General features: G+C 42.1%; 1 protein-coding gene and 1 non-coding gene across 3 annotated transcripts in view; both read right to left on the bottom strand.

Moving 5' to 3' along the window:
- ETFDH (electron transfer flavoprotein dehydrogenase) overlaps positions 1-13,474 on the bottom strand; it is a 39,653-nt gene that overhangs the window by 12,416 nt on the left and 13,763 nt on the right. For both annotated transcript variants that reach the window (XM_004017281.4, XM_012097571.4), the window contains exons 2-6: positions 9,870-10,010; positions 8,908-9,137; positions 7,067-7,148; positions 6,510-6,628; positions 4,301-4,378 (exon numbers count right to left, since the gene is read on the bottom strand). In XM_004017281.4, the coding sequence (XP_004017330.2) occupies positions 4,301-4,378; positions 6,510-6,628; positions 7,067-7,148; positions 8,908-9,137; positions 9,870-10,010 (650 nt within the window). The remainder of the gene's footprint in view (positions 1-4,300; positions 4,379-6,509; positions 6,629-7,066; positions 7,149-8,907; positions 9,138-9,869; positions 10,011-13,474) is intronic.
- TRNAW-CCA (transfer RNA tryptophan (anticodon CCA)) lies at positions 8,556-8,627 on the bottom strand. The gene has a single exon. It is a non-coding gene; the product is annotated as a tRNA-Trp (tRNA).

Consider the following 13,474-nt stretch of genomic DNA (forward strand, 5'->3'; position numbering starts at 1 on the left):
TCTCTTATGGGTTTCTAATTTCTGTTATAGGATGGCTTACCTTACACCTAGGTTGTAATTATAATCTAGATTTCTAACTTTTCTAAAATTGTTTTAAGAAGTCATCAGAATTTTTATAAAATGAAAGTCCAACCCTATCTGCTTCCAGATAGACATGCAGTTTATCCAGCTTAACTTACGCCACAACAATTCAATCTCAGTGAACTAAAGTACTCCTCAGTATATTTCCACTTCCTCTTAGAGGCAACACGCCCCTGTGTATGCAAGAGGCAGTCCTGGAGTCATACCATCTCTATTCCAATCCTAGCCCCACTGCCTAACAGGGGTCTGACCCTGGGCAAGTCACTTAACCTCTGAAATGTGACAACACCCACATCTGGATTCGGACAAGGAGCTTCCCTGGTGGCTTAGCAGTAAAGAATCCATATGCCAATGCAGGAGATGCGGGTTCGATTCCTGGTCCGTGAGGATCCCACATGCTGCGTAACAACTAAGCCCATGTGCCACAACTACTGAGCCTCTGCTTTAGACCCTGGGAGCTACAGCTATTGAAGCCTACGTGCCTTAGAGCCTGCGCTCCACAAGAGAAGCCACTGCAATGAGGGAAGCCCACGCACTGCAATCAAGAGTAGCACCCACTCGCCGCAACAAGAGCAAAGTCCTCACGCAGCAACAAAGACCCGGAGCAGACAAAAACACACAAACGGATAAGACTTAAAAAAAAAAAGAACTGTGACAGTAAGAAGCCTGATAGATTTAAGATTAGAGCTACTGAGTGAGCAGCTGGACAATAATTCTGGGACTTGGGGGAGAGGTGTTTAAAGTTGTATCACCAAATGAGGCCACTAGGGAGAAAATACAGGCAGAGGAAGGAAATATAGGCACAGTGAAGCCTAGAGCCCAGATACTCGGAGGATGGGCAGGGTGGGGGCGGCAGAGGATGAGCAGGCAAAGACAGAAGGGGGCCCATGAAACACCAGGAAGACCAGGAGAGGGTGGAGTGAAAAGCAGGAAGTGTTTCCGGAAGGAAGTTATTCAGCTGTGCCAGCATGCCCACCAGGAGGCCAGGCGACAGGACAGAGAACCGGGCCTGCTCGGCGAGGTGTCTGTGAGCCATAAGAAGGGCAGGCAGAAGCCCAGCCCTGCCGCAATAAATGAGCCGAACAGCAGAGCACACAGAGTCCACCCTTGGTTCTTCCCCTTCCACACGGCCACAAGAAGACAGACTGAAAAACTCAGACTCTGTAGCTCAAATTACTGACATTCCACTGTACTCTTCTTTGCTGTTACATCTATATATACACAATATATAAAATATAAAAATGTTTTTACAACTACAAAGCACAGAACACGAAACTATACATTTGGACAAATATCACAAGAACACACACGAAAAGAAAGTATCAGAATGGGAGCATTCGTGTGCTTCAATGTCGTAATATTAAAAGTAAACATTTCTAAAGACTAAATGGCAATTATAATTAACTGACCATAATATAGAATAGCCATAACACATGAAAGAATATAGGAAAACAATATTCTGTTGTTACTATTAAGTCCCCTTAAAACTAAGTTCCCCTTCTTACACTGTTGGTAGGAATGTAAGCTGGTGCAGCCAGTATGGAGAACAGATTCGTGGATCCTTTAGAAACTACAAATAGAACTACCATACGATTGAATAACCCCATTCCTAGGCATATACCCAGAGAAAACCATAATTTGAAAAAAACACATGAACTTCAGTGTTTACTGCAGCACTATTTACAATAGCCAGGACGTGGAGGCAACCTAAAATGCCCATCCACAGAGAAACAGATAAAGATGCGGTACGTATACACGATGGGATACTGCTCAGCCATAAAAAGGAATGTAACTGTGCCATTTGCAGAGACATGGATGAACCTAGAGACTGTCACACAGAGTGAAGTAAGTCAGAAACAGAAACAAAAATTGTGTATTAATGCATATATGTGAAATCTAGAAAAATGGTACAGATGATCTCATCAATATTTGCAGAGCAGAAACAGATGAAGTGCACAAACATATGGCCACCAAGGAGGTAAGGGGAGGTGAAATAAACTGGGACATTGGGACTGACATATACACTACTGATACTGTGTATAATATAGATAACTAACGAGGGGAAGGGGACGACCCAGGATGAGATGGCTGGATGGCATCATGGACTCGATGGATGTGAGTCTGAGTGAACTCCGGGAGATGGTGATGGACAGGGAGGCCTGGAGTGCTGCGATTCATGAGGTCGCAAAGAGTCGGACACGACTGAGCGACTGAACTGAACTGAACTGAACGAGAACATACTGTATAGCTCAGGGAGCTCTACTCAGTGCTCTGTGGTGACCTAAATGGGAAGGAAATCCGAAAGAGAGGGGATATATGCAAACATATAGGTGATTCACTACGTTGCACAGCAGAAGCTAACATTTTAAGCAACTGTACTCCAATAAAAACTAAAAAGGAAAAAGAATAGCAGTCATTTCTCTACCAAACTACGTCTTGGACAAGGCTTACTCTTTTCAATAAGTCAATTAAAAAATACTATATACTACTTAAAAAAAAGTTGAAAATGTAAAAAAAAAAAAAAAAAACACACACAGAAAACTGAGTTCCTTAAAGCAAGTTTCTTGATCCAGAATTTTATTCCCTTTCTGCCACCTCTGACCTCACCCTGTGCTCTCTGAACACCAATCAACCTACAGTGACTATAATGAAAATACCTTTAATGTACTACAACTGCTGTTACAGATCCATCATTAGCGTACAAACTCAGGCTGTTTCTCCAGTGCAAGATGAGCCCACAAATCCTGGAGGCACGGAGCACCTAGCCAGAGAGTCATAAACCAGAGACATCCTGACTCCCCAGTCAGAGGACGTGGTTAATCCCAGCTGCTTCTTTTTTCTCTTGGCCACACCATGTGGCTTGCGGGCTCTTAGTTCCCCAGCTAGCAATTGAACCTGGGCCCTCAGCAGTGAGACTGCCAAGTCGTAACCACTGGACCCCCAGGGAATTCCCAATCCTAATTTCTTCTGCTTTAAGACACCCTCAGCTCAAAAACCAGGCTGGGGTGGATCTGAGAGGGGGGCTTCTTTCCCCATGCTGCTCGGCATCCTGGAATAAACCCTCACTTTGTCATAAACTCCTGTTCTCAGAGTTTCGGCTTTCTGTGCTGCAGGTACATTCCACACTTCGAGAAGCAGGATGAGATGACAGTTGTCTGCAAACCTGTCTATGCGTCAGAATCCCTGGGGCCAGTTACAAGACAGCTCCTTGCCCCTGCCATAGGACAGGCTGAGTCCCACAACCTCACGTGATTCTGTATGGCTAGGTAAGCCACCAGGAGGAACAGTGAGGCACTAAGACTTGAGAACTTGGGCCCGTGCTTCTAAGCATGCAGGAGTGAGAAGCAGGAAGACCTCCTGGGGAAATGCTAGACTAGAGGTGCAGTTCTGTTGTATAATGGGAGAAATGGACTAACTAGGAGGTGACCCATCTTTCCTGAGGCCCTGGCATTACCTGGCCCTGTGCCAGCCTTGGCGTAACCCTCCATGATCTCAGCCTTCAAGGAGCCTTTACTCTAGTTGAGAAATTAAGACAATAAACAAACATGAATAGACAAGTTTGTTTATTAAGATGTTAATCTGTGTTTTGCTCTTATTATAGGAAAGGAATGTTACTTTTCCATGTCCTTTCCAAGGGACCTAACAGAGCTGAGATTCACGTATTAAGAGCTCTTCTTTTACAAATTCAAAAATAATGAGCTGTAAAAACTGGAAGGCCATTCAGGCATATTCTGAAAGCAAGAAAGGCAATCAGTCTTGTATTTACCAAAAGATGTCAAAGATTCAACCCATATTACTGACAGTAGTGATGCAAATGACTCTTGTACACAGAAGTGGAAGGCTGTGGAGGGGAGCTGAGCAGCTGACCCACGTGTGTATGTTTTTTGATTTTCCTTGAACTGGCTATAACATCTTACTAATCCCCTCATGAATAAATGAATGAAATAATATCTGTGACCTATGTTCATTTTATATTTATACGAATCATGTTTTTACCTTTTAAGAAAATTGTTCTTAAACATGTTATATCCACTTATCTAAATTATATTTAATTCAAAGATGTTTATTTTTTAACAATGAGACAAAATTCCACATTAATAACTAAACACTAACATGCACTTAATTAATGTGCAGTCTGTAGCAAGAGTAGATCAATGAGTGTGAGTTAATTTCATATTTTACTGTTAGTCTGCTGAGCACGAACTGTCCACAGGCTCACCTTTGGTGCACCATCCTTCTGTATCCCTACGTCATTTGTGGCAATTCCTTTCACACTGCCATCTTCATGGAAAAGGACCTAGAACAAAAACACTTTTCATTATCACCTAGAGACTCATAACTGCCTTGCAAAGAAACAACAAACGGCTTTTGGTTTTTAGAAGGTGAACTTATTCTATAGATTATAGAGACACAGGCTTAAGAATGTTCAAGCAAAAATAAGAGATGTGCTTTTAAGATACTCCCTTCAAGATCAAACAGAACTCAGCTCAAACAGCTGGAAATGGAGGAAGTGTCCCAACCTGAAGAGGAAGAATGGGGGAGCTACTGAGAAGTCACCAAGGAGCCAGGAAGATGCAATGCAAGGCCATCTGCCATGTTCAGAGGTCAAGGGCATGTGTACAGAGCCTGGACGCGGGGCCTGTGACACATTGGACTGTCAGCTGGGGGTGCTGAGGACAGGGTCAGCCTCTTCCCCAGTGAGCCCAGACCCCAAAACCAAACACTCGAACAAGACAAAACAGAGTGGGGCTGAAGACAGCCCAGGGGTGATTAAAACTTATTTCTGGACCACGAAGAAAGAGGGAAAACTGGTCAAAAGTGTGATTGTGAGGATGAGGAGGAGCAATTCTCTCTCTTGCTCAGTTTCCGTTTCTTCCAGAGGAAGATGCTCTTTGGACAGGAAAGAACTAGAACCTCATGCCAGGAAGTATGCTAGTGAAAAGGTGAGATGAGAACCAGCGGCAAGGCACATGACACCTTGAAAACAAACCCACGCTAGGACAGGGCTGTGGCCTGGACCTGTAGATGGCCTGGGCAAATAGGGAACTGCGGAGGAGAGGAGAGCTGCTGGGGACTCTGAGAGACAGAGTGTGTGTGTGTGTGTGTGTGTGTGTTTGTGTGTGTAAACCATGGATGCCACAAACCACCTACTTGTGGCTTGGATACCGATTCCCATTAAGAACAGTTTATTCGGGAGAAATGCAAACCCAAATCCACGTGTACGAACTGGGAACCCAGAAACCAGTAGCAGGACGTGTAGTGCCGAGGCCCATGTGTTTTATTTGGCTTACATCTACTGTAATGGGAAAAACAAAGATGGTTTTAATTTCACTGGTGACAAAAAGGACAACTCCCTCTCCTATCCAGATTCTTTCAGCATTTCCTTTAGAAAACTCGACTGTAAATTCTGTCTCTCTTAGATATATAGGAATCATATAAAAAGCTAAGCAAGATTCCTGGTAGTTCAGCATCTTAGTGTTTCTTGGGTCCTCAGAGACACATTTGACATATGACCACAGAGGATGGTGTCTAGTCTCCCTGTCTCTGGGGGACAGTCTGGGCTACATGCCTGCCTCCACATCATCACTCGCTGCCAATCAAAAAGATACAGGACGCTTTATTTTTCCCTTTGGAGAAAGACGATTAACATGTATGTAATGGACTGTATCCGTCTGGCTGAGTTAAAGGTTAAGAGTTCTCTCTTTCTTGGCAACCTCCCTAGCAGATGGCCAGTAACTGCTCTGCAGTCTTGGTTTAATGCTCATTCAGTAATAAAACTGCTTCACTCTTGTTTATAATTTGTAGAGGTGATTTTTTTTTCTGGCTTGGCAGGAGATTTTATTTTTAATAATTTCCCCAACAACAACTAGTGAGACTCTGTATAGTGAGATATAGTTACCAGAGTTATTTTGAAGGAATTATTGGAAGCACAGTTTACAGAATGAAAATGGCAACCCGCCTTGCTGTAACCAGGCTTGAAGTAGTTGATTCACTCTGGGTGGCAATGAGAATACTGCAGCAACTCAAAATATGTAACATGGTGGTTGTAAGCATTGAGACTATTTAACCTGAAAAAAAAAATCACCAGTGAAGGTGGGGCAGGAGAGCAGGGCATAATAACTGGAAAGCTGTCCTTGGGGGAGGGCACAGATTTGTTCTACACACTGTAAGAAAGTAAAGAAAGTAAAGTCTACTCAATTTACAGAGGCTTTTTTCATTCTAGGTTGACCAGTCACCTGATGTGGAAAAATACCAGGACTTCAAGTACTCTTTGGATTGATCCTGCTAAGACTTCTTCTGATCTTACAACTCTAATATCCTATGGCTTTTTGAAAATATTTATCTATTTACTTCTGTATCATTCTTGGTTTAGTTTCAAAAGAAAAAGAGACCACTTCTATCAGCATTAGGAAGAGAGAGGCACAAACCTCGGCAGCTGCATAGCCAGGGTACACCTCCACACCCAAGGCTTCCGCCTGCTCCCCCATCCAGCTCACCAGATGGCCCAGGCGCACGATGTAATTGCCGTGATTGTTCATCGGGAGACCTACAGACAGAGGCTGGATTCAGAAGTCTGACTTCTTAGTGGGAAGTCGCAAAAACCCAAATACTAAATTTAGAAATTCTAAGGTCTAATTTCTGCATTATATACACGCATCATCTTCTGGCCATAATTTCAATTTCTTTCCTAACAATTTTGGGTCTAGAGTTCAAACTATTACACTGAAAACAACGTTACAGAACTAAATCAGAAATTCCTGGTTGCTTTACAAGACTGTCTCAGTGAACCTGGACTGGAAGACAAAAAAGCACTGGGCTCTGGTCCTGCTTTCTTTTCCACAAGCTAGCTGTGTAATTTTGGGCAAGTCCTTCAGGTCTCTGGGCCTTTCCTTTCTCATCTGTAAATGGAATGGATTTAACCAGATGAAATGTAGTTCCTTCCAGCTGTGGAATTCTGAAGTCCAGAATATTTATCATTCTTTACCTGGAAGAATTGGCACAGGAATTCTGTATTTCTCTGTTAAAATTCCAAATCTATCTTCTGTTACAGGAGTGTTGAGAGGGGCCTGGAAACAAAAGGAGGATAGAAAAGGGTGTTTTGAGTTCATATCTGTAAGGATAAACACAAAATAGTAAAATAATATGTCAAAAAGGAAAGAGAACTGTCTTCCTCACTTTTCTTCCGTCACTTCCTTTGGAAAACCTGACACTGTAAACCCTTTGTCTCTTTGAGACGCATGGGAATCTTTCAAAAAATGAAACAAGCCAGTTTTCATCTCAGGACTGTCTTTCCTGGGGGACCTGGAGCCACCTTTGAGTGGCTCAAGGAGGCTGGCCTCCTGTCTCCCTGCCTCTGTAGAGGTCAGGCTAGATACTGGCTCCAGTGCTCAATGGACACAGAAGAGAGGCTTTATTTTTCTTTGGATAAAGACAATGAACAGGTGTGGAATGGATTGGATCTGCCTGGCTACATGAGGCTTTGATGTGAAAAATGTTTTCTATTAATATTATAATTGCTATTTTGTCAATACTAATTAAATGATGCCTATTTCTGAAATACACTGAAGAGAGAAATTAGGCATAATTACAGCATGTCAAGTTTCAAGGAGTCTGCTACTTTAGAAGGAAGAGCACTGTCACTTGTGCAAATCCCCAGGTCGGCACACCCAGCCTCAGCACTAACCTCCCAGCCTCAGCACTAACCTCCCAGCCTCGGCGCTAACCTCGTTCCATCTCAGCCTCTCCGCCAGTCCTCGAGAGGTGTCCTCCTGAAGCCCCCGCCTGGGAGGCGACAGGGCCTGAAACAGTGCCTTTGCTTATGACTCCCGTGCCCCAACCACGTTCTGTCTGTCAAAACCTCTCCTTTTCTGCTGCTCTTTGGAGCTCCTTTCTGTTTGCTAGATAGGGTGCTGCTCAGAATCACTGAATGAAGCCAATCTGACCTTTAGATTTACTCAGGTGAATTGTGTTTGTTAACAGTTTCACAACTGTTTATATAGAATATTTAGTATTCACAGATACTAAATATTCTAACCTTGAATACTTGAACAGAAATGATATAGCTCATCTCACAGAAGAAAAAAGTGAGATCCACAGAGTATAAGATTTTAACCGAGGTCATACAAACGATGAGCACAGTAAGACTAGCACTGGGTTCTCTGTAAAGCTCGCCAGTGATGTGTCTGCTTAGGTTATAAGTCTTACTAATGTATTTCTTCAGAAAATTAGATTAAATTACCCTCTTTGGGTTTAGGTATAAAAAAATAAGATAGTTATAGAACATTTTATTAAGAACAATGATATAAACACCTATGGAGTAAGTTAGGAAATACCCTCAAAATAAAAAGTGAAGTTGCTCAATTGTGTCTGACTCTTTGCGACCCCATGGACTGTAGCCTACCAGGCTTCTCCGTCCATGGGATTCTCTAGGCAAGAATACTGGAGTGGGTTACCATTTCCTTCTCCAGGGGATCTTCCCGACCCAGGAATCGAACCTGGGTCTCCCGCATTGGAGGCAGACGCTTTAACCTCTGAGCCACCAGGGAAGCTGTATTTTATTCAAAGACCTTCTCAAGATAATGTCTTCTCATAAATCCAGTACACAAACATAACATGTATAAGGCATTATGTGAAAATGAGTTAATTTAAAAATCATTAACTATATTTGATGTTAGTCAATTTTTTTGGCCGTTTTAAAATTAAAAACCTATCTACAGTTACCCTCTAAGAGCTATAACCACGTGAAAAGGGTTCTCCATATTTCTTTCATCTGGACATAGAAATACAATCAAGATGAGACTCGGTATAAATAACAACTTTTCATACTCCCTTCTCCTTCCAGTCTGGGAACAGCTCTTGTAAAGCTCGTGGATCCAGGCACGCCCCTGAGAGGGTGTGAGCGCCTATCTGAGCAGCTTTCTCCACCAGACACACGCGGATGTCCTTCTCGTGCTGGGCGGCCAGCTGCTTGAGCCGTGCGGCTGCAGAGAGCCCCGCAGGCCCGGCACCCACAATCACCACGTCCGCCTCCTCTGCAAACCGCTCCATGTTCACTCCTGGGAGTGAAGAGGATTTAAACATGCATGACAATTCTGGGATGACTACGACCTGATAAAATCACAATGTTGGGTTATGACTACTCACTATCCTTTATAGCATTATAATTTTTTTAAATAAACTTTCTGTTTTGTATTTGGGTATAGCTGATTAACAATGCTGTGATACTTTCAGGTGAATAGCAAAGGGGCTCAGCCATACATACACATATCCATTCTCCCCGAAACTCCCCTCCCATACAGGCTGCCACAAGGCACTGAGCAGAGTTCTCTGTGCTATATAGTAGGTTCTTGTAGGTTATCCATTTTAAATAGTGTACGTAACCCTCCCAAACTCCCTAACTATCTGTACCCCCATTCTCCCCTCCCCGTCACACCCCCCAAACATAAGTTCATTCTTTAAGTCTGTGAGTTACAGCATTATTTATATAAATTGCCCCTCTGCTTCCTGCAAGAGCTATACAAAGTATATTATTGTTTCAGCAGAATGTTCTGTTTGAGGGCATTATCATACTTCAGCTTCCATAAATCAACTTTTATTACCGAGATCTATTAGTGTAAGTTTGCAAATATTTGCTTATCTAAATATTAATATGTAACAGATTTGATAAAGTTATAAAATATTAGGTGATTTTATGCTATCCTGAAAAATATAATATCAATATTTACCTCTACAAAATGATACAAAGTTTCTAGAAAGATCTCAACAGTTTCACAAAAATGATGACTTACCTTCCCATCGTTTGTCCTGATCCCGGGGATAGACAGTATAGTGGGTAGTAATTCGAGGTACAACAGAAGTTGAAGACCATCGTATAGCGCACAGAGGTAGGTAATTTTTCTTAATTTTTATGGCATGAAAGCAGTGGTATACTGCACAAAAATTAGGAACAGTATTATTTTTTCAAATAGTTTTTCTCAAGAGTAGTTTGAAGAAAATCTTAAAGCACACACACACACACACACACACACACAATCTAGGATTGGGGATCTGATCTGCTTCCTGTTTGTTGCTGTATAGTCACTAAGTCATGTCCAACTCTTTTGCGACACCACAGATTGTAACTTGCCAGGCTCCTCTGTCCATGGGATTTGTCATGCAAGAATACTGGAGTTTTCTGTTAATTAGCCCTAAAACCTTAAAGAATCACTCAACTGTTATAGGTTTCAGTTTCCTCATTCAAAAAAGTAAAGGGTTACCAGGTGATCACTAAGGTACCATCTTTTTTTTTTTTTAAATCTTGCCACACAGCTTACACGGTCTTAGCTCCCTCACCAGGGATTGAACCCAGGGCCATGGCAGTGAAAGTGCTGAGTCTTCACCACTGGATTGCCAGGAAACCCCCCCAGTAAGGTAACTTGTGAGTCCATGAGACGCCTTCTCTTTGGAAGCCTGTTTATCTTATGGCCACATCAACATTGCATACATTCAGTCAGTGAACAGTTAAAGCTACACTGCAGAGCCCTTAGCTGGGAGAGAACTGAAGCGGACTGTCCTCTTTCCAAGGTAAACAATTCAGTTGGCTATTCCTCATAAAGCAATGTTCACAAACTAGAACATTTTAAAAGCTTTTTAATAAGCTAATCTATTCAATTTACCTTATGTCAAGCTTCACCTATAAATAGGATGACCGTATAATTTACCACCTAAACCAGATACTTGGAGAGCACTACAGTGAAAGTGAAAGTCGCTTAGTCATGTCCGACTCTTTGCGACCCCATGGACTATACAGTCCATGGAATTCCCCAGGCCAGAATACTGGAGTGGGTAGCCTTTCCCTTCTCCAGGGGATCTTCCCAACCCAGGATCGAAGCCAGGTCTCCCACACTGTGGGCAGATTCTTTACCAGCTGAGCCACCAGGGAAGCCTTTCGTGGTCAGCGCCAAGGGAGGTGCTAATGGTTACACCGGGCCCACGCAGGCAAAAGGCGCTGCAGGGTTGGCTTCATTTTAAATTAAGGAGACCCACCTTCTAGCTGAGTTAATGTATATATTCTTTGAGTTAGCAAATAAGAATTTTATGGAAATAAACACAAGTGTGCCAAGATTTATCTGCAAGAATGTTCATTAAACTTCCATTGTCCTTAAACCTGCACCTCTCTCTCCTCCGTGCCTTACCTGAAACCGAGCACAGCAGGCCTCACAAAAAGAGAGAACTAGTGAGGTGGGAAGTGCCTCAGTTCCCGGCAAGAAGTTCTAAAGTCATCTGTGTTGTGCTGGACCTTTGTTCATTCACTCAGGTTACAATAAAGAGAGGTCTTTTCTCTTCATGCAGATGAATCCTTCCACCTGGATGATGACGCTTTTCCTTCCCATCTTCTTAGAGATATTCCTACTTTAAATAGTAATACCCTCCTTTAATCCTGGATCTTCAATTTCTTATCCCCTTCTCTAGTACTCCTCTCCACAGTGATCCTTCCCTTAATAATAACAAAAATAAAAAGACAGAATCCTTCGTTGGGAATAGCCCTGAATGCTATCAAAACTTACATATGGAGCTATGGGAGTCTGTCATGGGAGAAGGAGTAAAATCATCAAAGGAGCAGAATAAAGAGTTCATAAAAAGCTAGAATACATATAAGGATTTGGTATATGATAAAGATGCTTTTTCAAATCAGGAAGAAGAGATAGTTCTTCATTAAATGGTCAGATACTGGCAGAAACTTAGCTCTTCCTTAATATCGAAATGAATTTCATTTGATCAATGATTTTAATAGAAAAAACTGAAAGTATAAAGGATTACAGTGATAAATCCACAAATTATTTGAGTCTCTGCTTTTGAGTGTGGTCTGCACTTCAGGATCAGCTTCCAGTGAGTAGAGTGTGGCAAGGAAAAATACTAACTTTACAGTGGAGAGCCACGGCAGACACTTTGACCAAGTGATCAAGTTTACCATTACTGCAATAAGATATATTAGTATCACATGATGTGATGTGATGGGAAAAGCTCCTCACCTCTGTGGCACACCTCCCCCATGTCTACAGCCTTGATCTAATTGTAAGAAATCAGCAGACAAACTCAGATCAAGGGACATCCAACAAAACGCCCGACCAGTGCACACTGAAGGTGTCAAGGTCATGAGACACAAGAAAAGACAGAGGACGTGCCACACTGAAGTAGACGTGACAGGAGAGGACGTGACAACTAAAGCAAGGTGGGGACCAGGCCTGGGTGCCGACCAGAAAAAGAATCTGGACAAAGGCCACAGTTTAGTTAATACTGTTGTATCAGTGTTAATTTATTTGCATTTGATGATTATTTTATGGATGTGAAGTTAAGCTGGATGAAGGTTATAATATCGAGAATTCCTCGTGCTATCAGAAAAGATTTTTAAAAGAGTGTAAATGCTTGTGACCTTGGATCAGGCAATAGCTTCTTAGCTATGACACCGAAGAACAAGCAACAAAAGAGAAAACAGATAAAATGTACTTCATTGAAATTAAAATCTTTTGTTTTCAAAAGATACCATCAAGAAGAACAGATAACTCATGGAAGGGGAGAAAATATGTGCAAATCATATCTCTGATGAGGGTCTTGTATCTAACATATACAAAGAACTAATTTCTAGTAAAAAAAAAAAAAAGACAAATAACATGATTAAAAACATACAAAGAACCTGAATAGCTGCTTCTCCAAAGGAGATAAACAAATGCCCAATATGCACATGAAAAGATGCTCAATATCATTAACCATCAGAGATAAGATACCACTTGATATCCACTGGATGGTTATAATCAATAAGATAGATAACAAGTGTGGGTGAGGATGTGGAGAAACTGGAACCCTCCCCTACACTGCTGGTGAGAATGTAGATGGCGCAGCCACTCTGGAAAACAGTCCGTCACTTCCTCAAGATGTTAAGCATAGTTTCCATGTAATTCACTCTTAGGTATATACTCAAGATCAAAGGAAACACGTCCATACAAAAACTTCTGCATGAATGTTCATAGGTACATTATTCACAGCAGCTCCAAAGTGGAAATGACCAAATGTCCATTAGTGAATGGACAAATAAAAAGTGATACTGAAATACTATTCAGCAATAGAAAGAAGTAAACATGGCCAGACCTTGCAAACATTAAGCTAAAGTGACTAGAGGCCAGCCACAAAAGGACCACATTAGGGACTTCCCTGGTGGTCCACTGGCTAAGACTCCGTGCTCCCCTTGCAGCGGGTCCAGATTCAATTCCTGGTCAGGGAACTAGACCCCATAATGCTGCAACTAAGAGTTCACATTCCACAGTGAAAGCATTCACACGCTGCAGCTAAGGATCCTGCATGCCACAACTAAGACTCGGTGCAGTCAAATAAATTTGCATTTTTAAAAGACCACATA

The sequence above is a fragment of the Ovis aries genome, chromosome 17, assembly GCF_016772045.2.
Source record: "Ovis aries strain OAR_USU_Benz2616 breed Rambouillet chromosome 17, ARS-UI_Ramb_v3.0, whole genome shotgun sequence".
NCBI lineage: Eukaryota > Metazoa > Chordata > Mammalia > Artiodactyla > Bovidae > Ovis > Ovis aries.